The sequence below is a fragment of the Humulus lupulus genome, chromosome 9 (genome assembly GCF_963169125.1).
Source record: "Humulus lupulus chromosome 9, drHumLupu1.1, whole genome shotgun sequence".
NCBI classification, from domain to species: Eukaryota; Viridiplantae; Streptophyta; class Magnoliopsida; order Rosales; family Cannabaceae; genus Humulus; species Humulus lupulus.
The window spans coordinates 22,856,374-22,880,115 of NC_084801.1; the positions used below are offsets into that span (position 1 = coordinate 22,856,374).

Genomic DNA, 23,742 nt, shown 5'->3' on the forward strand with positions numbered 1-23,742 from the left:
ATTTAAAACGCCCTAAAAATATATATTGGAATCACTTACTAATATATATAATAAAAATAGGTGGATAAGATAAATAAAAAATATATGTACAATTATTTTAATTTATTCAAAATTGTAAAACCTATTGACTATATGAGGGGAAAAAAATCACTACACAATAAAATGTAGCCATTAAATATACCATCACAAATTTTACCACAAATAATATAAAAAAATCTTATTTTTTCCTTTAAGTTTATAATTACAAATTGTGGCCTCGTTAGCTAATGACACAATTCTTTAAGTATATGGTAGAAAAAAGAATTAACTAATTTAATAGAGATATATTTAAGTATCATTACTAACAAGATAAATTTTTTATAAAAATATTATTATAATTAAAATGAAATGTGCATGCATAAATAAATGGGTTTATACTTGTTTGGACCCTGTCTTTTATCTCATTAGCTGTTTGGACCCTGTGTTTTGACAAATTACTTTTTCGACCCTATGTTTTGTAAAATTGTTAAAATAGAACCCTAAATATAACAACACAGTTTTTAAGCAGAATTATTTTATTTTTGTTCTGAATTGTTAGTTTAGTAAATTATTTGTGATTTTAGTTGAGAAAACATTGACCAAAATCGGGTTTAGGGTTCTATTTTAATCATTTTACGAAACATAGGGTCCAAAAAGTAATTTTTCAAAACACAGCGTCCAACCAGGTAATGGGAAAAAACACAGGCTCCAAAGAGGTATAAACCCTAAATAAATATATATTTAAATGATTCAAGATATGTTGTTGTAGAGTCCAAGAACTTTACTTAGCTAAGATAGATAGTAGTATGATAGTATTTATAGCATTATCTTTGTAACTGTGGATCTTTGGTTCAGACCGGGAATTATTTGGACACTCATAGTAGTACTTATAGATTTTCTAAGTATAACCTATAGTTTAAGAATATTAAGTTTAACCTAAGATTGATTAATATGACTGATATTAAGGATTATATTTATTATACTATAAGGTTTAGACATCAACCAATAGGATTTTAGGCACATGTTATGAATGGTGATTAAGGATTAAGTATTTTTTTGGATTTAATTTAATAAGGAGTAAAGTTTGAATCCCCTAAGGTCAGTCAGCAGCTTTGAATACGTTGAGGGCTTAGTCAAGGCTGTTTACCCCATTCAAACTTAGCTAAAAATGTGTAATTTCGTGTTTAATTATTCAGCGTATGCCGATATATCGCAGCTATAGGGGGCGATATATCGCAGCACGTAGATACGGAAAACATGAGACGATGCACGGTCGCCTCGGGCATACTGGCCCAGGCGATATATCGCCTACAGGGGGCGATATATCGCCTCCTTCAGCATATGTTCAAACGTTTTTGAATTCTTTTCCTTTCAGCCATTCAACTTCTTGATAAGTCCAGCATCTTTTGAACGAGTCTTCAGCCTCTGCTGAACAATTATTCAAATGATTTTCACCTAAAAAGCCATTATTTTTATTCAAGTAAAATCAAGATACTTTCATTCCCAAACTCTATAAATAGGACCTAGTACCCAGCCATTATTCACCTTTTACTCTAAGTTCAGAAGCTGCAAGTGCTAGGAGAGTGTGAGAGTTAAACACCTGGGTTTGGGAAATCATAAGCTTAAACATCATAAGCTTATCAAACACTTTGGGAAGTGAGATTCTATAGTATTTCGATTGTGGTGTAGATTGGTCTTGCAAGTCTTTGAGGTAAACCCAAAACTCTAGTTCATTTGATTTATGTTATGTTTCCCTTCTCTTAGTCTTCTACTCAGTTTCCTAACCTCATTCTTATTTTGGTTAGGGAATCCAAGTTCTTAAGCACATAAGTTTCGGTAAGCATGTTTCTCAATGGTTTAGTCTTCCCATTCATTTTCATTTCTTCTTCTTCATAAGACTCACTCTTTCTCATATGGTTTTAGGAGTGTTCCAAAAAGTCCCAACTCAGTCCACATATCCCGGTAACTTTGGTAAGGAAAATAGGATAGAATCTATATGTTCATTGCTTATGTTATCTTATGTGTTATGTTATGAAATATGATATGTTATGAATATGTTATGAATGTGTATGTTTGTAGGCTTGGGCTTATGCCCTATTTGACTAACAAGACCCCAAAAAGATTATGGGCATATGCCTACTTAGCTAGTAGGACCCCACTAATCTCATGGGCATAAGCTTGTTTAGTCTATGGGACCCCAAGTAATAATGGCCATTATAATAAGTGTATGTATTAAGTGTTATGATATGTCTGTACGTTTATTATGAAATTTATGTGTATGACTATGTGTTAGATTTTCCTTGCTGGGCATCAGGCTCATTCCTTTCTGTTTTATGTGCAGGAAAATAAGCTTTAGAGGCGGTAAGATTCGTGACGCTTAGAGGATGTGTATCGATGGTGAATGGAGTCAAGGGGCCGAGCGTTATTCGATTCGAGGATGTAGTCTTGTTTATGTTTTTATGGTTTTAAATGTATTTTCCGCATTTTCTATGTAACTCTTTTTACTTTAAGTTATTTTTGTTTTAAAGACAATGGGTACCCATATCCTATTTATTTTATGAAAGTAACTTTTGTTTCTACAAGTTTCTAATAAATTATGGTATTTTCGCAAAAATGTAAGTTTTATGTATCGTTTCGTTAATGGTCCAAAAAGTCTAGAATAGTGGGTCATTACAGTTGTGTAGGTTATGTTTACCTTTAAGTTGGGTTGGGATGAATGCAGTGACCATATTTTTATATAATGAATAATTTATCAAAATTACTCTTTATTTTAATTTATTATTATTTCTTCAATTTGGGTATAAGAAATGTTACACCTACAATTTCGACACATTTTTGGGAATGGATTGCTTGAATAAGAACATCATGTTTATCCCTATAATATGTATCAACTAGTAATAAAGGGCATGGAGCAGAGGTGAATTCGTTGAATTTAATAGTACGACATTGATATTGGTATAGTTTGGCCAAGTAGTATCTTATTTCCATAGTATACATTCACATAATTTTTTTTTTGTAAGAAAGTGACATTTAAAACCGTATTATTGATGCTTGGGATTGACAAAGTATTAAAATAATATATAAATTCATTTAATCAGGGCATTTCACAACCAAGTGGCTATTATTTTCGGTGGGTTCTACAAATTTATAACAATAAAAAATACTAGTTTATTTTAAAATAAAAATCTACTATTATTTATTTATTTGTGAAAATTAATAGAAAAAACTATTATGATGAAACAACTTATCCATCTATATGTGAAAATTAAACGTGGGTCAATAAACTGCACCGAAACCAATGTTGTTTTGTCATATCTTTAAAAAAATCATAATTATCTCTAGCAAATTTGTGGAAAGATGAGACAGGATTGACTGCGTTTGTCATTGTGTCAGGAAGCCAACATTACAAAGCATGATAATTAATTACTGGTAATTAATTGCTGGAGAGGAAGATTCATGAAATATTTTGATGGGCTCAATGGGATAATTATATTTAAAGTAGAATCTAAATATTATTAAAAATGGTCCATTGATTTTTAACCATTGAATAACATAACAAAACGCCGTTGGTTAAAACTAGATTGGAGGAGGCGGAGTGAGAGTTTTCTTTGTTGCTTATTCGGCGACTGTTTTGTATGCACTGCAAGATCGCCTACGCCTACAGGAGGCGTTCATTTCAATTATAGGTCACAATTGATGATGCACAATGGAGTACCGGTAAATGAAAAATACTATATGTTATGTTATTATACATGAAGTAGTTGTTAAAGTTAGTTAGGGTTTCATGAGTAATGTCAAATACGTGATGGCTATATATTTAGGGTGGGTTAGACAGTAACTAATTTTATATCTGGTGAAATGTTGAGTGGGTGTAAAAATGCATCAGATTCATAAGAATTGTAAAGTTTTGGATTGGCCCTATCTGAAATCCTCATGGAGGCCTTAAGTTTGTCACAGATCAAGACGGTGACCCTGTCCTCAAGCTTATTAGAAGAAAAACGATACTGAATGTAATATTGGGCCGAGTAGCATTAATTATAAGTGTCAGTCCATTATTTGGCCCAGTACGACGATAGGCCTATACAAATGAAGTAGCACATAAGGTGTACCGTGGTTCTATTTTATTTTATGGCAGACCTTACACTTCTACAGTAGTATAGTAATAGGGTCACTTGATTGAAACACTGTTACTGAAACAATATTATAACCAAATGTAACGAACACATATTATATATTAAATATTTCTAGCTCAATTAATATGTGAATTATTTTATGAATTCGTTTTCAACTTTTCGAGTCAAAATGAGACTCAAATTATGATTATGGGGAATAGAAAATATCATAGGAATTAACAGTTAATGAAGAGCAATGTGAAGACTGGGATAGTTTGATTTTAATGTAGATTTGCATATGAATATTTGGCTAAAAAATACAATTTAATTTCTAACTGTTGGAGAATTTTATGTTTCAAAGGTCCGAAACAGACATTATCGAAGAGAATGATTTGGATTGGTTTGGCTTACGCTTTTGTGAAGAATATGAGGAAGAAGAAGGTGGGGGAGATGACATGGGGAATACGGTTGATGAAGGTGGTGGAGATGCCATGGAGAATACAGTTGATGAAGGTGGGACATCAAGTTTGGAAAAGACAGAAATGGGAACTGACGAAATGAAGGATACCAACCAATTTTCTAAGTATGATTTAAACGAAAACCCATTGTTGTTGAGTAGAGATGGCATGGTTGGCCATGTTTTTCAATCACTGGACATGGCTGAAGAATTCATTCATGAATATGCAAGATTCATTGGGTTCAGCCTACGTAAAAGTATCATGCGAAAAAATACTACAGGTGATGTACGTCAACGTCAGTGGGTATGCTCCCGCGAGGGCTGGCGATCTGAAATGCATGTGGGAAGGCTTGATAGAACTAGGGAGCCTAAGCCAATTAGTCGAGTGGGATGCAAGGTTTGCTTTCGAGTGAACTTGGTGAAGGGTAGTACGCATTGGATATGCAAAGAATTCATCCCAATTCATTCTCACAACATTGTAGCAGACAACCATAAACAATTCCTTCGGTCCAATCGGGTAATGACACAAGGAACCTTGACGACTGCACAAATAATGAAGGAGTCAGGCATAAGAACTTGCCACATCATGTCATACATGGCAAAGAAAATGGGTGGTTATGAGAAGATTCCATTCACACCAAAAGATCTTTACAATCGAATATCCCATGCTTCAAAAGTTGAGTTTATCGGTTCCAATGCAGGGCGGGCAATCGGATATTTAGAGCATAAAGCTGATGAAGACCCTGGTTTTTTTGGACAGTTTTCGTACAATGAGGATAATCGTCTTCTTAATCTATTTTGGGAAGATGGGAGATGTAGATCAGACTATGAAACATATGGCCATGTAGTAGCTTTTGATTCGACGTACAAGACTAATAGTTATGGGAAGCCGCTGCTGATATGGATAGGAATTAATAACCACTATACCACATGCATTTTGGGCTTTGCCATTCTTGACAATGAGTCTGCCAGCAGCTACAAGTGGGCGACAAGGGCTTTCCTGGAATGCATGGGAGGTGTTCTACCGAAAACAGTAGTGACAGATGGAGACGAAGCTATTGCTAACACGCTACAGGAGTTGATGCCTGATGTACCCCACCGATTGTGTTATTGGCATTTACACAACAAAGCTGTTTTAAAAGTGAAAGATCCATCTTTTGCGAGTAGGTTTACCAAATTGGTATTCCGGTACTACACAAAGGACGAGTTTGAAGATAAATGGTGCGACTTAGTGAAAGATTTTGGGATACAAGGCACTGAATATGTTGCAAAGCTTTATGCAGACAAGGAGAAGTGGGCTGAAACATTTCTGAGAGGGAATTTCTTCTGTGGAATGACAACTACTCAACGAAGTGAAGGTATTAATGCGGTGTTGAAGAAAAAAGTGAATCAAAAGTTGAAGTTGTACGAGTTCGTCAGGGCAGTCAACATGACCTTATCTATAATTAGACAACGTGAAGCAAAGGATGAGTACATTACACTTCACACTAGTCCCCAGCTCGGGAAGACAAATTTGCCACAGATAGAGGATGAATTAGCAAATCTTTACACACGGAACATGTTTTACAAGGTACGACACCAGATGTTGAAAGAAGGTAGGTACATGGTGAAAACCCTATTGGAGGAAGAGGATGCAATAATTTTGAAGCTTCACAAGTATGCTGCTGAACAAGTGAAGAGGCATGTATATGTAACACCGGAGCGTGTTCTCTTTGTTTGTGAATGCCAATATTTTTTGTCATATGGGATACCATGCCGACATATATTTTCTTCAATAAAACGCCTACACATTACTTCAATGCCTCGAGCACTAATACTATCTCGGTGGATGGTTGAGACTAAACAGACTCACAATTTTCAAGTTGGCAATATGGACGCTACCTTAGACAAACGAGAGGTGGAGAGTGCAAGATTTGGTGCAATTAGTAGCCAGTTGGGTGAACTTGCGTATCTTGGATCGAGGAATCAGTCGACATACCATATTGCAAAAAGTGAGATTGACAGATTATGCGGTAAGCTTAAAGCAGTTGTGGACATGGGAGACAAGGAGATTAGCCATAACCTGCCTCTACACAGGGAGTTTCAATTCCCAGTGTTGGATCCATACTTCACAAAAAGTAAGGGTACAGCAAAGGTACCTGGCTCGAAAAAAGGTACTCGCTGCAAGTGTAGTATCTGCTAGAAAAGTGGACATAACAAGTTGACTTGCCCGATAAAATGGAAGAAGGATCACCGGATTGGAGAGTCAGATGAATATGAAGATGCAGAAGAAGATGACCAATGCTATGGAATGGGATTGAATGATGAATGGGCTGGGCAAAACTCAATGGACTACACACAACATGAGAATGAGACAGAAAATGATGTTGTTGACGATTTAGGCAATGAACTACATAATGATAAAGTGAATAAAGTGGGAACACAAGTTGAGGAGGGAAACAATTGGTGGCAAAGTCCTTTCTGATTTCGTTATGATATTTTGTCTGGAGCTTTATTAAGTACTCTTCTATCTCATTTGGTTGCCAACTAAGTTATGAAAAAATGGCAAAGATTAATGACACGACTAGTTCATTTTTCGAATCTTGTCTTGGATTGTTATCATGTACGAGGGAATGCTTGTAATTGCACTTACTGAATCGGGAGTAATGCCATTAATTTATAAATTTAAATTTACGCAAAAATGGTCATTAGTGTATAAAAGCTTTGCTCGAATATCATTGCATCAGATTCATTAATTGCGCGTGCCTCTGGCTTGTGGAGTGGCATGACTCTTTGTTTGTGGTCATTGTTAATGGGTTCCATCCATACTTGTTATTATATACATGGTTGTTTGAATATTCTATATGATGTAAGATACAAGTTTCAGATGAATAAATCATTATGGTACTTTCTGCATTGGTTTGTCAGGTCACAACACATGTTATATCTGAAAATGAGTTATATATATCTTGTACAATGAAAACAATATTCTCTGTTACTTATGGGAAGGCTCAATAATTATAATTTTCATATGCTATGTCTCAGCACAATCTATAAAATTGCTTTGCTCCTATTTGGTACCTTTAATGGTATGTAGAACAACTATAGTTTCCACCAAAATAATAAAAAAACATACATTATTTTGAAGACGTTACCTTCATATAGTTACAGGTGTTATAAGGCAACTCCAACTAGTAATTAAAGTGGGACATCATATACCAAAATTTTCATAACAACTAACAACCACCACTGCTGTACAAACAGCCACTGCTATGCTATACCATGATTCTTGTCTTCAGTATAAAAACTTGAAATAGGACAGGGTGGTGTTTATAAATGTTTATTCTTAATTAAAGTGGGACAAATATATCAAGCTCTATAATAGAAAATGCTTAATATGCCATGGTAGTTTTTATAATATATTTTATTTGTCTTCAATATATGCAAGTAGGGGCTGATTCATCATTGTTCATTTTAATAATACATCACACCTATATACAAAGAATTCATCACCCCCACACAATAAACACCCTGTCATTCACATATAGAAAGGGGCAACAAGATCAAATTAAAAGTATATGGCAATACATAAATTAGCTCAAAAGGATATGCGGAGCACCCATGACAATAGACCCACACCCCATTAAACATATTTTTCATGAAACACCTCACTCACAATTACTAATCATCAAACCTATTTCCCTACACATGGAGTGGAATTCGTCTTTGTCCTCGTTGAAGCCATTATTTGATCCCTAACTTTGTTGTGTACTGATGTCACTAAACCAACAACGACACGAGCCCTTTCATCATCCGAGTTATACTTTAACAAAAATTGTGAATTGTGAAAGAAATAAAAAAACAAATTTCCATTACTTAATATAAACATTATTCAACTACTAAGAAACTCAATAGTTTTAAAAATTAATACAGTACAACATAAAAACTTACACCCTTCGGTTTGAAGTCAGAAGGGTTGCGTTGTGCCATCCAATTTATCACATGAATACCACAGTCATATCCATTTGATTGTTGGACAACTTCATTATTAGTGAAAGCCTTGAAACATGTGAATGACTTCACAGGTCCCTTCCACCGTGATAACTCATCTCGGAGAACTAAATCAAGTTGTTGCAACTACAGTGTGGACAAAACAAGATAACATCAACTGTAATGATAGTCAAATACTACACCTTTAGTTTAGAAATAGAAAACCTTCTCTAGTTAATTAATAACCCACCTCAGTTTTACTCCCAACAATGAAAAAGGTTAAAACATCCCCAAAAAATTTAAAAACTCACCACCACTGGAACAAGAGATTGTGATAATGATTCATTGCGCCCTAGTAGCATCGAATCACATATTTCGACAACCCCATTACCTACATGAACTATAAAGAGAACCCAGTGTTGCATCTCCTCGTTGTGAACTAGAATCTTAATCTGCAAAATAATAAAATATTCAACTAATAAAATAAACCCAAAAATACAAAAAAATACCACACATAAATATACCTTCCCACATAAATTCAAATCTCCAATAAATAGTTTACGAGCTGAATCAGATCGATCACTTTGAGGAAACAAGTTCTGAATACTAATTCCAGTACACTGTCACTCAAAAATATTCACAATTAATTCGATATCTCTTATATTTAGTTGAATTTTGCTACAGGAACAGTACTCACCGTCATTCTAGTATTCAAATACCATGACGAACGACTCTCTGTTGAAACTTGCTGCTCCCTACGTGTGTTCATCTCACATACTACATTCAACACCTGCGGTCAAAACAAGAAAAAAACATTGGAAACCTACCCTTACCGTCCATGAATATTAGTTTAGATGGGGAAATATATATAAAGTGAATACTTCTAACTAAACAGTCCAACATTATCAATCCATACCTCTCCATTAATAAAAACCCCAGGACACAATGTTCAAACCAAACCACGCGTGAGATGATTAAACCCCGTGTCTACCAGTGTCTCACTGTGCCACAATTATAAAACAAATTTATAATAATATTGGGTATCGGATAGAAAATTTTTATTGTTAACTAATGGAAAAAATATACTTACTCATGATTCAAACTATCATCAAATATGTATTCTATTAATTTTCCTATATCATCGTCCATTATGGGGGTGCGAATTTTAAAGGGCCCTATGCTTTGGCTCTGCCCAGTTGTAACATTAGAAACATAAACTCCACGTGGAGTTGTCTGCGATTTAGTCTTCACTTGATTAAATAAACTAGTAAATTATAAAACAAGGTACAATAACAATTAATATAAAACGTACTCAATTACACATTTACCGTTTTTTTCCTCCGATCAACAGGCCCACCAATGCTACTAGACACTGACTGACTTCCTACTTTTACATTCGACAACTTTGAACATTTTTGGTTAATCGTACAAACTCTAGGCTTCTACAATCTCAAAATTAAAAACCAATTAGGTTCAACAAGTAAAATAAAAAATACCAAAAAAAATAAATAATCAACTTTTAACCTACCAAAAGATACCATTACTTACTTTCATCGACATTTCACGCTGCAATAATGTTTCTCCAAATTGGGATGAAATCCTGAAAACAGTATCATCAAAGTTCTCGAAGTTTCCCCTCAAACATTTATCCTCTCCATTACCATCACATGTCTTCCTTTTGCATTCTATATTAGTTGAGCTATCATCTAACCCTGAATATCTCCTACACACTTATTCAACTCACCGTTACTTAAATCGTCCATTTTGCTTTCAACCCCACTACATTTAACGACACCATCTTTCTGTCTATCAAAATCATTTGCTTTGTCTTTACCTAAAGGATTTACAAAAGCAACATCTTCCTTCCTCCCAATTAATTTTTCAACCATTTTACGCTCAAAGATTTTCGCCTCACTATGTCTATGTTTCCCATGTTCAGTTATTGCACGTAATTCATCTTTAATTACTCTCAAATCATCTTTCAACCCAGCATAATCATTACGCAGCCTCTGTATTGATTCCATTATAGAATTCAGCAATAAAACTTCCATCCTAAATCACCAAATCAACAGTAACATAAAATGGGGAAATATATTAACAACCATACAATAATAATTTTACTACAAATTTCATTCCTTCTAGAAAAAAGAAACATGACATAAACACAAATATTTTTCCTCTAGCTAATAGTACAGAATAAATCAGCCTTTTGCAACATTAACAAAAAATATTAACAAAAAAACTGATCTCAATAAAATTAACAAAACTCAATACTATTGCAACTTTCAATACTAGTGAAGTTATATATAGCTAGCCTAAGCCAACTCACACCATTTTGGAAAGAAGAAACTGTCATAATCATTCTTTTAATCATGAAGGGGGTATGAGTTTATTTATGTACAAAACATATATATATATCATCATCATCATTTTTAATCCAGACGAAAAGCACACCTCTAAAGTGGTCCAAGTGCAGCTCTAAACAATGTATACACATGATTTTATCTTTCTCATTAATACCCATATTGAAAAGTTTTATATATATATGTATGTATGTATGCAGGATGTGTTATGGGTTAAATGGGTTTATGGTGTTTATCTAAAGGGTGTTTCAATATGGGAGTATCGTTTAAAGCAGGATACTAGCTGGTATTGGAGGAGAATCATTAAGTTGAGCCATCTATGATCTGGTTCTAAGTTAATTGCTGCGGTTAGGAATGGAAAAATCCATCTGGGCACCCTGTATTCGATTGTGTTTCCTGGTGAGCTGGTGTAGTATGTGCAGGCGGTCTGGTGTAGACTTTCGGCTCCAAAGCACCAGTTCATTCTTTGGCTTGCAATCAACCCGAAATTGAATACCAAAGACTGGTTGCAGTCCTGTCATATCCATCTCCTTTCAGTTTGCTGCCCAGTTTGTGGTCAAGAGGATGAGAATCATACTCTTTTTTTTTTTTATTGTGTCTTTTCCAGGAAAATTATCCTTGCTGTCCAGGGTTGGCTGACAGGCTTATCATGGCCGGTTCAGTTTAGAAATTGGACTCAGTGGCTGTCTTTGCCTCAGGCTGGCTGGTTTTCCTTGATACTTGATGCAACATGTGCAGCAGCTGTTTATCATATATGGTTGAATAGGAACCAGTTCATAATTTTTGCTTACTAGTGTATAAGATTGACCATATGATTAGATACTCTATCAAAGCTACAATTTTGAATTTAGTAGGCAGTAAGTGTACTTATCGATCGAGAAAAGCAGATGCTTAAGTTTGTAAAGAATCTGTGATTGGTGTTCTGGTTTAGGCTGGGGGGGTGGTTTGTTTGTAATTGTTAGTTGATCAATAAATTTTTTCTTCTGATAAAAAATAAATAAATAAATAAATATATATATATTGTTCTGATTTAAAATCCAAGTGCAACTCTAAAGTTTTATATACATCATCTGATCTTTCTCATTAATACCCAAATACAGAGATGGAGAAAGAGGCTTAATAGTTATTTCTGGAATTCTCTCCAAACTTTTTAGCTAATGTGGTCTTACAACATATATACAAAGTGAGGAATTATGTCAAACAGTTTATGGGCACACGAGTTATGTCCACCTTCCAAACTATATAAGCACACACACGAGTTATGTCCACCTTCCAAACTATATAAGCACACAGGGTTAAACTATATACCCAAATCAAGTTCATCATTTTCGTGTTATAACTCACATACAATGCAATTTCTATAATACTTTATACACATACATGGTGTAAATTAATCTTATCTTTCTCATTAATACCCTTATATATTCAACATCTGATAGCATATATTAATACCCATATATACATCTTATCTTTCTCTATATTAATACCCATATATACATGATATTATCTTTCTCATTAATACCCATATATATTTAACATCTTATCTGATAGCATAGAGAGATGGGCAGGTTCATAGACTGGTGAAAGCTAAATTAATGGCAAGAAAATGATAACTTACCCATGTGTCGATGAGAGCTTCGGAACAACCAGAGACGAAGATGGAGAGAGACGACGATGGAGAGAAGCCTGGTAGAGAAGAGAAACCGAGATGGAGAAGAAACAGAGAAGTCTGTTTCGGAAGAGAGAGACAGAGAATAGTTCTCAATGTGTGTGAATGGGTTGTTTCGGAAGAGAGAAATCTGAATGTGTGTGAATGGATTCGGACTTGTGAGAAAGAGAGAGAGTTAGAACAAATATTTGGATAGATCACAGCCCTTAATTTGATCAAATGGTAAAAAAAAAAACGTCTCCACCGGTGCAGACGTTTTTACCGTCTCCACATAAGAAATTGCCTATATATATATGCAGTATTACCGTCTGATTCGAGTTGGCCTAATATAGCCAAAATGATACTTTCCCATTATTTAATTGGAAATTTCCAAGAAAACTGGATTTTAGCATCACTTTTTAATAAATGGGATTCCTATATATTTAGATAATGCTCCAATTATTTTCAAAAAGTCATATACTTTCTCATATTTTCATATTGTTAACTTTCTAAACATACAACCCATTCAAATGCACAAAACTGAATTCAAGCAACCATATCTGATCACCTTAGGTCCTCAACCAATATGAAGCTCTAAAGTCAATTGCCTCTTGCATCTCTAGCCACCGTCTTCAATTCTTCTAACTATCGCCTCCATCCATCATTATATAAATAAAATGCATATGATCTAATTTTGATTCTACAAGATTCATCAATGAGTTCAAACGATTTTATTTTACCTCATATCATAATTGGTTGAACTACAATTCTAGTAAAAGAATCCAAACTAACAATTGATTTCTGAGTTGAGTTTGAATATAAAATTTCCCTTCTTTTTCTTTTAAAAGAGAAAACTGTAAATCATGTCACATTAACTAATTATCATTAACAAAGAAAAGGAAAAAAAAGTAGTTATCGGTTACCACTTTTCTCAGTTTAAGAATGGTAACCATTTACAAAATAAAACAAAACATGGTACTGTGCCTTTCCTCCTCAACACTTTATTGATTGGGACTTTGCTTTCTATACGCAATGGTTGCTGCCCAGTAACAACCACCTCCCAAACGCATGAAGACTGAGCATGTTGCACTAGTCACTTGGTTCCCTCCATGCTTAAATGATTCAAAAATTAATGTACATGTTGCACTTAACATAAAACAATGTCATTGGAATTATTGGACGATATTCAGATGGTTTCTCTTTAACTTGCCTTGCTTAAAAGATGATGAAAAGTCTTATTATGTAGTGGTGTTAAAAACGGCAATACATACCGTCGTTTTGTAAAAAAAACAAATAATTTTGTTTTTTTTCTACAGGAAGTCTTTTTTTTTTTATTATTTCTGTTATTTGCTTTTGGGAAAAATTCTCCAGCTACTTTTTTAGAAAAAAAAATTATATCAAAATAATAAAATGTATAGACACTATTGTTTTTATTATATTAAAATATTAACATAGAAAAGTAAATTATCGTTTCCGGAAAGAAAATTATAATTTATACAAAGTATATGTACGTGTGCTCTATAGAGATGAATAACAGAAAAACAAAGAAAAAAAGAATGGAGAATTTTTCCTACAAACAAAGCTTTATGGGGATAGATAATGGATGACACGTGTTGCATTGAGAGCACCTTTTCAAAAAGAAATGCTAAGGGACAATGGTGATGACCAACACCACGTAAAATTGGTACACTATTATTGTTATTGGTACAATCTAATATCGAGACTCACATAATTTTAATTTATAATTAATATGGAGTATCACTAATCAATCGTGGAGATTAACTTCATGTGGTATTGGACACCTTAAAATATCAAATAGCAACATTCTTTAAAAAAAAAAGTGAAAAAGAAATGTGTCCTACTATACCCCTTATCAACACATGTTTCAGTACCCTGAAAATGACTGTATTGGCATTTTCTTCGACAGCACAAAAGACATTCCCAAGTTCTTTTACCTCATATGAGATTAAGGCACAAATGTTGTTATTTAGCATCTTAAGATGTCCAACGTCACATGAGATGACATTTAATAATTAGTTAGTGATACTTCATAATACTAATTAAATTAAAATATGTGAAATCTAATATTGAATTATACCAATAATGATATACTATATCCTATCATGTGGTGTACTAATACCCATAGCAATTATCGAAAGATATTTACTCTTAGTTATAGCCTTGATTGGATTGCTGACCATTAACCATGTTAAGGTTATGATTAATTATGTACTTTCATAACACTTGCACTCATTTCAATGAAGTTTTATGGTGAGAGATATTAGATTCATTATCTTTCATTCTATTTCTAAGTATATCTCTAATGGATATACTACATTTTTATAATAATACTTCTCACAATCTAACCAAGCATGCACTTACAATTAATAATATATTAGAACTTGTCAATATATCATACTAACAAAATGATGTCATTCAAATTAATATTTATTATATTGTTTAAATAATAAAATATTCATCAAAATATAAATGAAGAATTTATTTAATGATAAAGTCTACAATAATAAAAAAAATGGACTTTGTCTTTTGATTAATTATGTGATTTTACTCTCTATTTTGACAAATTACATTTTGAATATTGTGTGTTTATAAAATGATTCAAATAGACTCCTAATTTCGATTTTGATGAATATAAAATTGAATAAAACAATACAATTATTAGCAAGAATAGTTGTGTTTTTTCTGAACGGTTAGTTTAGTAAATTATTTATGATTTTAATTCAAAAACCTTTGATCAAAATCAAATTTAGAAATCTATTTGAATTATTTTACAAAATACATGGTCTAAAAAATAATTTATTAAAACACAGGTTCCAAATTGATAATGGAACAAAATACAGAGTCCAAAAAAAGTATAAACCCAAAAACAAATCAAGAATTTAAATTAGAGGAAATTATATTTTATATGGGATTTTAAATAGTGTGCAAAAATATGGCTTTTTAAAAAAAAAAAAGTTAATCTATGGCTTTTTTTAAGAATTTTCACTTTTATGGGTTTATTTTCCCATATTTTTGTATAAAAATTGGTTTATATTATAGTTTTACTCTTAATCAAGTTTTATTAATTTAGAAGGGTATGTTTGTAATTTAATTATTATTTTTTAGCTTATTTATTTTTTTTATATTGTTTTTATATTACTAATTTTATATTAAATTTTTCTTTGGTTGTTTTGTAATTTTTTTTTAATATGAATTGTTTTTAAAATTATTTTTTATTTATTATAAACATGTTTCTTTTAGATTGTATGTTTTTTTTTTTCAAATCCTGGGTAAGGTAACTAGTTATTTGATTGATCTTTGACAGTTATGTAAAAAAAATCTTAGAGCTATGTTAAATAACATGCACCAGGAGGGATAACTAGTTATCCTAAGATGAGTAACTTTCTGCCAAAAGATGAGTGACGAGTTATTCATATTGAATATAAAAAGAAACATCAAATTTGAAGGAAAAAGTGGAAGAACACTTCATTAAAAAAAAAAATTAACTATGATTTTAGTAACATAGGTAACCAGTTACCATAAAGAAACAATAAATATACACACACCAAAACGTGAAGGTAACCAGTTACACCAAAAAATATACACACAAAGAACGTGAAGGTAATCAGTTACTCATTCACGTTTTCATATTTCTATTAGTTTTCCTTCCAAATTTTGGTATTCCTACAAGTGTTACAGTAAAAAGAAAATGCTAAAAAACTTGATTTGAATTTTTTTTACATATAGTGGAAAAAAACTATAAAAAAAATTATAATAATAAAAGATAATAATAAAAAAATAGTAAAATAATTATGTTATATTAAAATATGTGTGAAAAAAATGAAAAAAAAAAGAATGAGAAAAGAATAAGTACAAAAATGAAAAAAAAATATGAAAAAAATAACAAAAGAAATGATGAATGAAAAAAAAAATGGATGAATAAATAAGAATGAAAAGAAGAAAAATAATGGAAAAATGAAAAGAAAAAAAAATATGTATGAAAAAATTGGTAGAAAAAATTGAAAAAGAAAAAGAAAAAATGGATGAAGAAAAAAAGCCCATATGTGTGAAACAAGAAAAAAATGGAATGAAAAAATAATAAATACAAAAATGAAGAAAAAATAGAATGAAAAAAAAAAACTAAAAAAGATGAACAAAAAAAACAAAATAATACAAATGAAAGGAAAAAAATGATAAATGAAAAAAAAAAGAATGGAAAAATGAAAAGAAATAATGGATGAATGAAAAAATTGGTAGAAAAAAATGAAAAATGAAAAAATGGAAAAAAAAATAAGTAGGGAAAAAAAATAAAGAAAAAATAACTGAAAAAATGAAAGAAAAAATTAAAAAAATAAAATAAAACTACCTTAAAAAAACAAAAACATAACTATGATAAAAAAAATATAGCATTTTTATATTTTAGTTAACTACTAATTGTGTTTCCTATACTTAATTTTTTCTTTAATAAATTTTCTTATACAAATTAAAAAATATATAATTCTCATATTTTTACACATTGATAGAATAAAAATCATATTTTTTAAAAATTCTCTCTTTAAATTATTATTAATATTATGATCAATACAGATAATAAAACACAACATTAATCAAGAAGTTAAATTATTATTATTATTATTATTATTATTATTATTATCTAGTATTGGTACCGGTAGTTTTGGCATACCTTTTAATATTATTGTACCATATCATATTCTCATACACTACATTCCATTATTGCATAATCATAAAATCAATAGATATTCCCAAATCTTTACGTCTGATTGATGCGTAATGATGGATTCACTTTATATTCGCTTCTCCCGCTGAAAGCAAATGTTCTACATCACGCAGTCATCAATTATTAAATTAAATGTTCAAAAAACAAAATATCTTCTATAGGTTTAAAATCCTTAGATACAACAACATAAATGATATATGGTGAACTGTTCCAAATTATCATCTCATGCTGACCTGTTTGGCTTCAATGTCCCTGAGTCTAAGGGTTACGGCTCTCTTGTGCGCCTCAAGGCCCTCAACTTCAGCCATTGTTGCCACATGTGGACCAAGCTTTCTCAGACCTTCTTCTGTCAAAGACTGCACTGTCATGTACTTTAGGAAGGAATCCAGAGATACACCACCATACATCCGTGCATAACCATATGTGGGAAGAACATGGTTTGTTCCGCTTGCATAATCTCCCACACTCTCTGGCGTCCACGGCCCCAGAAACACAGACCCTGCAGGAATTATGAATGAAATGGCTAGATTATTAGATCGATGGTATTTCATTATGCAATTAGGGAAGAGATCAAAATGCTTTAAGAATAATATTCCTTTTGAGTTACCGTATGCATATAGTAACTCATAAGGAGATGTTGTGCGTATTTCATTAGTGGATGCTAGTTATAATCATGGAATTTCACGTTTTTTAATCAAATGAACTCATGATTAGTCAACAGTTAAAAAAATCATGATATATATTTAAACGTTTGTAATAACCCAAAAATCAATAGAAAATTGACTCATGAGTCATTACTTGCATCTTTTAGCAAATACTTATGACTTGTCTTTTTAGCAAAGTGACTCCTGTCTAAATCACAAAATTATTCAATAGAACATTGACTCTTGTCCAGTACACGCTAAAAACCTAAATTTTTTTAGCAAAGTGACTCCTGTCTTAATTGCAAAATTATTCAATATAACATTGACTCGTGTCCAGTACGCTAACAACCTAAAATTGCAATTCACTGCAAGTGTTGTTATCAATTATATTACTTAAATGACATGAGTAACAGAGAACCAATTTTTTTCAAAATCAATACAAAGAATACACCAGAAGGACATTGTAATCTGTTAAACAAAAGGAGCTAAGCAAAAATAGACAAATCTGACAAAAAATAAACAGCATAACAATGTACCTGCATTCTCAATGAAACCCTCCCATTTTTCTGCGTCCTGAACATTAACAATTAGATGCTCTGGGGCGTACAAGTTTGAAAAGGAGACAGCCTGAGACTCAAAAGAAAGTTCAGTATCAAAAGAGATGTAAATAAATTCTCAAACAGTGATGCAAATAATTTTATAAGTACATAAGGAAATAAAATTTCCATGCGAGTAGAGGGCGTTGTATTAGCTGATAACTGAGGAAAAGTTCCATAAGAAGCAATACCAGTAAGAAAATGTCACGAATATTGAGTTTTCACAGCTTAAAAAAACTAACAGCTCAAGAAAAAGGCATTAAGAGTTAGCAGTGTGATCACACTTCTACATTTCATTTCCTCAAAATATCAGACATGCATAGTATACTTAAAAATATCTTATGCAGCAAATGCTACAGTGTACTACAAAATAAAGCACCACCCTGAATTGTCTACCAGAAATTTAGAACTCAAACTCAATACTACACAAAGATAATAAAATGTCAAATCACAAACCTCGACCATGTCACGAGCAAATACGGTGAAGCTGTGGCCAAGTGCTTTGGCAGCAAATTCTCCCCTAGGTAGGTCGTTGCATTGCTTCTTTAATTCATCCTCTATACCTTTAAAATCTACACCATCTCCCGTGACTACAAGAACTACCTGACTATCAGGGCCATGCTCAGCCTGAAATTATGTTAATCTGTTAGACCTCAGTTCAGAGCTAAGCATTTCGCAAAAGGTCTTTTGAATTTTAAAAATATGAAACCAGTGTCTATTTCTGGCTGTAGATCTGTTAGATTTTAGTACAGCTAAGCATTACAAATAGGTATATCTCGATCTTTGTGAAAAAAATTCTTTCACAATATTATTCAGATTATTAGCATCAGACACGAACATCTTTCAGATTCTATGAGAAATTTCATAGAAATAGCAGTAGTATGTCATGTGTATGTTTAAAATGTTAAGTGAAAAAAAAAAGAAGAAATTCGTGTAGAACTGGCTTTATGAATTGGACCAACTATGCATTATGCATACTGACAAAACATAATCACAAACATAACAGAAGCTTATGAGTGTGAAAGCTCCTATAAGTGAAAACAATGAACCAACTATAAACTCGATCAATCAATTTGTAAAAAGATTGTATCAGGAGCAGTAACCACCTGAGATAGTAAGTCAGCTGCTATATGAACAGGGCTAGCATATTTGTCAGCAATGACAAGAACTTCAGAAGGTCCCGCAGGCATGTCAATTGACACCATGGCTTCACTGTTCTACTAAGGACACAAAATTACAAAAACAAAATCAAAGTAAAATTCCTGAAACAAACCACATATGCCATTTTCTATCCAAAATATTGCAGATTGTTCTAATGCAAAATACTTGTAATAAGAAGTAATACCCACTTGGAGAATCATTTTTGCAGCTGTAACATACTGATTTCCAGGGCCAAATATCTTTTCAACCTGAAATATATTTGAAAAGAAAAATTAAAAAAAGAAAATAGCTTTAGAAACTAAGTACTGAATATGCTCAAATGAAACTGCAACAATTTTAGGTCTAAGCAGAGATGTTAAAAAAACCATATTATTAAGCACTCCTGATGTACAAGCACGCTATTCGAAGCAACAACAACTACACAGTCCAACCACTGATAGGCTGATAGCAATGAAAATTTTCACATGCACACAGTCATTAGTTTCAGGCGTCATATATAAGATTTGGAATACCAAACGTCAGATTTAACGATTGCATTTCAAAAACTTTTCTTTTTATTTTCTAGCAAGGTATTTCATAATCTTTGACCATTATAATCTATGGTCTAATATGTAAAAGATAACCTAAGAATAACTTAACTAATACTACTATGCAACAACAAAAATGTCAAAATGATTCCAACCAATAAAAAGAAAGCTGTCTATACAAGTCATTAGAACGGGAAAAACAAGCACAACGACCAGGCAGTAGGCATACTTCCATAATTCATAACAAATATGTACATTCAATAAATTTATTGAAATTAACAAAATATGAATGAACTAAGTTTAAATTAGCACCTTTGGGCATGATTCTGTTCCCCATGCCATGGCAGATATAGCCTGCAAGTTTGAGGATAGTTAGACTATCTTTAAAATGACTCTTAAGTAAGGGGGAAACCCTACACATTACAAACAATTACTCAACCCAAAAATTTTAACTTTTCAAACCTGAGCTCCTCCAGCTTTAAGGATGTGAGTGACACCAGCCTTCTTAGCACAGTATAGTACTTCCTGCGGAAATGGAATGTGATTAGCTACTTATTGCATGACATGACATCACATAAAACATCACATCCAAGTAACCAAGTACCTTGCATATGCTGCCATCATGACTTGGGGGAGTTGCTAGAACAACAGTTTTACATCCAGCAATCTTTGCAGGCTATTGGACAGAGAAAAAGTATATATCTATGAAAACTTGGAGACCTAGTTATTGATTGTTATGTGAATATTATAAAACTGCCATCTATTAAGATCAATCAATCCAATTCATTTGACAAACTTACAATTGCAAGCATCAGAGCAGTTGAAGGTAAAACTGCAGTTCCCCCAGGAACGTAAAGACCAACAGAAGCAATACTTCTTGCCACTCGTTTGCATCTCACACCCTGATATAATAGATAAAATATATTCAAAAGGCTGATATCACAGACTAGAGCAAATGACAGGGCACAAAATTGACTCACTTTCATGTTCTCTATACTTCTCTCAGCTGATTTCTGAGCAAAATGAAATGCATAGATGTTGTCATATGCAACATCAAATGCTTCTTTTACAACAGGATCAAGCTGCAAATAAATAACAATTATGGATGCTCATACAAACAAAACGTAAAGCTACAACGAAAAAAAAATTAATCAGAAGATATTAAAAACTTTAGCAATCCCATGTACATAACAAATCTGAGCAAATAGACATACCTCCGGATCTGGAAGCTCGGAAACGCTTACAACCGTCTTATCCAAATCAACTTTGTCAAACTTTGCAGTATAGCTGCCAAGAGGAAATAAAAACCTTAACTAAATAAATATATATACATTCAAATAAAAAATTTAACCATAAATTAATGGCATTGTAAAATCAAAAACGCCTTAATAAAATCACTTAACAAAATTGAACTTTGCACCTACTCTCGAACTGCAGAATCACCTCTTTTGCGAACATCATCGACAATGGGGTTGACCTGATATGGTACGAAAAAAAATGCCAACCACCCAAAAGATATAAAAAATCCAAAAGAAACATTTTCAAGTTCAAAACAAAAATAGAGGCTGACCGTAGTGAAAATTGAAGAGAAATCAATTCGAGGTCGAGCCTTGAGGTTCTCAACCTCTGAAAGAGAAAGTTCTGACAATTTATAAGACTTCATTGCACACTTTATCCCCTTAGACCCGAACCCACCTGAACACAGCATAAATTCCGACTCTCTTTCATCAAGTAAGCCAACTATTCATTGCAATAAAACATATATATTCATTGCAATAAAACATATATGCGATGGAAAGAAAAAATATCACAACTATATCATGAATTTTAAGTTTGAACGAAATATAGCGTCTACCCAATACGGCATTGTGGGAAATACCAAAGTTTAGCAAAAAAAAGACATGTTTTGCATTTCTAAAAAGAAAGTCAAAAGGGATACTTTTCGGATATGTTTTGAATTTCCCAAAACTCAGTTTATACAGAATACTTAAAGGAAATCAACCATAAGAAATGACCTAATGAAACAGATTTTACCTCGGGAAGAGCAATGAGACTGAAGATATGTGACCTTAGGAGCAGGCCCAATAACTCGAAAACGCAGCGAAGAGTTGGATTTGGAGTTAAGCAGATAGTTACTCTGATTGAAACGCAGAAGCTGGCTGTCCATTACCACCTTCAATCAGAATCAAAAAGCATAAAACCCTAAATCCAGCAATCAAAATCATTCATTCATTCAAACACAAACAATGAAGTTTGGAAGAAAAGCAAATTCGTTGAAGCTAGAAACATCATCATCATAACTCGTGGTTGAGAATAACAAGAATGTTAAGAGTTACCTGGATGGAGGCAAGCGAGAGGGAAGGAGAGGGCTGAGGATTGTATTTTGGGGACTGCTGTTGGTATAGTTCCACTGATTGTTGGCTCTCCTGCGACTGAGAAGACAACTAAAAATGAGCAGCAGGAGTCACGACAGAGGCTTAAAACAAACACTACACATAAGACAGGGATAGCTTGAAAAATACACAGTTTTAGAATTAGTTAACTAAAAATAGCCACTAATAACATTTAGTTGAATATTACCCACTTTTTTTAAGCACATTTCTCATATTACCCTTAAAACACTACTAGAAGTCCAATATAAAAATCTTAATCTTTGCCTCTATGAATTTTAACGTAGAAGAGTTTATAGTTATGTGAAAAAAAGAACCATGTATTTTTGGTATAATAGGTAGACTCATTAATATTTTGGGTATTAATCTAAGAGTTTTAAAATGAGGGTAAAAATTAAAGAGGTTAACTTAATATGGATACTAGGTGTAATTTTCACCATAAGACAATGTACAACCAAATCCTTAACATAGGCCCCGTCAAGGCTGTAAATATGGGCTGCACGGCCCATTCCAGCCCATTGTTTTCGGGAACATACTGTAATCGGGTCGTGTCCCACTAAGCCTGTTTTACACGTAAATAGGGCCGGGCTGACCCTAAAAAGGAGATTTTCCCATATAGAGACAAAATATAGGTACAAATAATATTTAGAGGAAATTACATTTTATATGGGATTTTTAATAAAGTGTGCAAAAATATAGTTTTTTTTTTAAAAGTTAATTTATGGCTTTTTTAAAGAATTTCCACTTTTATGGGTTTATTTTCCTATATTTTTGTATAAAAGTTGGTTTATGCCATAATTTTTACTCTTAATCAAGTTTTATTAATTTGGAAGGGTATGTTTGTAATTTTATTATTATTTTTTTAGCTTATTTGTTTTTTTATATTAATAATTTTATATTAAATTTGTCTTTGGTTGTTTTGCACATTTTTTTCTTTTTTTGTAATATGAATTGTGTTTAAAATTATTTTTTATTTATTATAAACATTTTTTTGTGTGTTTTTAGATTGTACGTTTCTTTTTTCAAATTCTGGGTAAGGTAACCAGTTACTTGATTGATCTTTGACAGTTATATAAAAAAAACCCTAGAGCTAGGTTAAATAACATGTACTAGGAGAGG

General features: G+C 32.4%; 2 protein-coding genes across 6 annotated transcripts; one reads left to right on the plus strand and one right to left on the minus strand.

Annotated features, from left to right (window-relative positions):
• The first annotated feature begins 4,480 nt into the window (after positions 1–4,480).
• On the plus strand, positions 4,481–7,051 carry LOC133799511 (protein FAR1-RELATED SEQUENCE 5-like). The gene is made up of 2 exons (XM_062237524.1): positions 4,481–6,721; positions 6,812–7,051. The coding sequence occupies exons 1-2, from the start codon at positions 4,481–4,483 to the stop codon at positions 7,049–7,051; spliced, it is 2,481 nt and encodes an 826-aa protein (XP_062093508.1).
• Positions 7,052–17,327: 10,276 nt separating this feature from the next.
• LOC133802524 (histidinol dehydrogenase, chloroplastic) lies at positions 17,328–22,725 on the minus strand. Of its 5 annotated transcripts, none has more exons than XM_062240850.1 (15): positions 22,570–22,725; positions 22,268–22,406; positions 21,804–21,928; positions 21,658–21,710; positions 21,448–21,520; positions 21,214–21,315; positions 21,034–21,135; positions 20,838–20,909; positions 20,696–20,758; positions 20,546–20,587; positions 19,895–19,954; positions 19,652–19,762; positions 19,002–19,172; positions 18,486–18,576; positions 17,328–17,804 (listed from the first exon to the last, which is right to left on the minus strand). In XM_062240850.1, the coding sequence occupies exons 2-15, from the start codon at positions 22,398–22,400 to the stop codon at positions 17,524–17,526; spliced, it is 1,479 nt and encodes a 492-aa protein (XP_062096834.1). In that variant the 5' UTR covers positions 22,401–22,406; positions 22,570–22,725; the 3' UTR covers positions 17,328–17,523. The 5 variants fall into 5 exon arrangements, with proteins under 5 accessions (XP_062096834.1, XP_062096832.1, XP_062096833.1 ...); XM_062240848.1 differs by having other exon boundaries at positions 21,804–21,973; XM_062240849.1 differs by having other exon boundaries at positions 21,804–21,973; positions 22,268–22,435; positions 22,570–22,720.
• Positions 22,726–23,742: the final 1,017 nt, after the last annotated feature.

What these genes read in the sequence shown, in the direction of transcription:
- LOC133799511 (XM_062237524.1), top strand. Translation starts at nt 4,481, where the DNA reads ATGTTTCAAAGGTCCGAAACAGACATTATCGAAGAGAATGATTTGGAT. An exon ending in AAAGTAAGGGTACAGCAAAG is followed by an intron (nt 6,722 to 6,811) that starts GTACCTGGCTCG and finishes ATAAAATGGAAG; the next exon opens with AAGGATCACCGGATTGGAGA.
- LOC133802524 (XM_062240848.1), bottom strand. Translation starts at nt 22,400, where the DNA reads ATGGACAGCCAGCTTCTGCGTTTCAATCAGAGTAACTATCTGCTTAAC. An exon ending in TCTCTTCAATTTTCACTACG is followed by an intron (nt 21,711 to 21,803) that starts GTCAGCCTCTAT and finishes GTACCATATCAG; the next exon opens with GTCAACCCCATTGTCGATGA. An exon ending in TTAAAGCTGGAGGAGCTCAG is followed by an intron (nt 20,588 to 20,695) that starts GTTTGAAAAGTT and finishes TCAAACTTGCAG; the next exon opens with GCTATATCTGCCATGGCATG.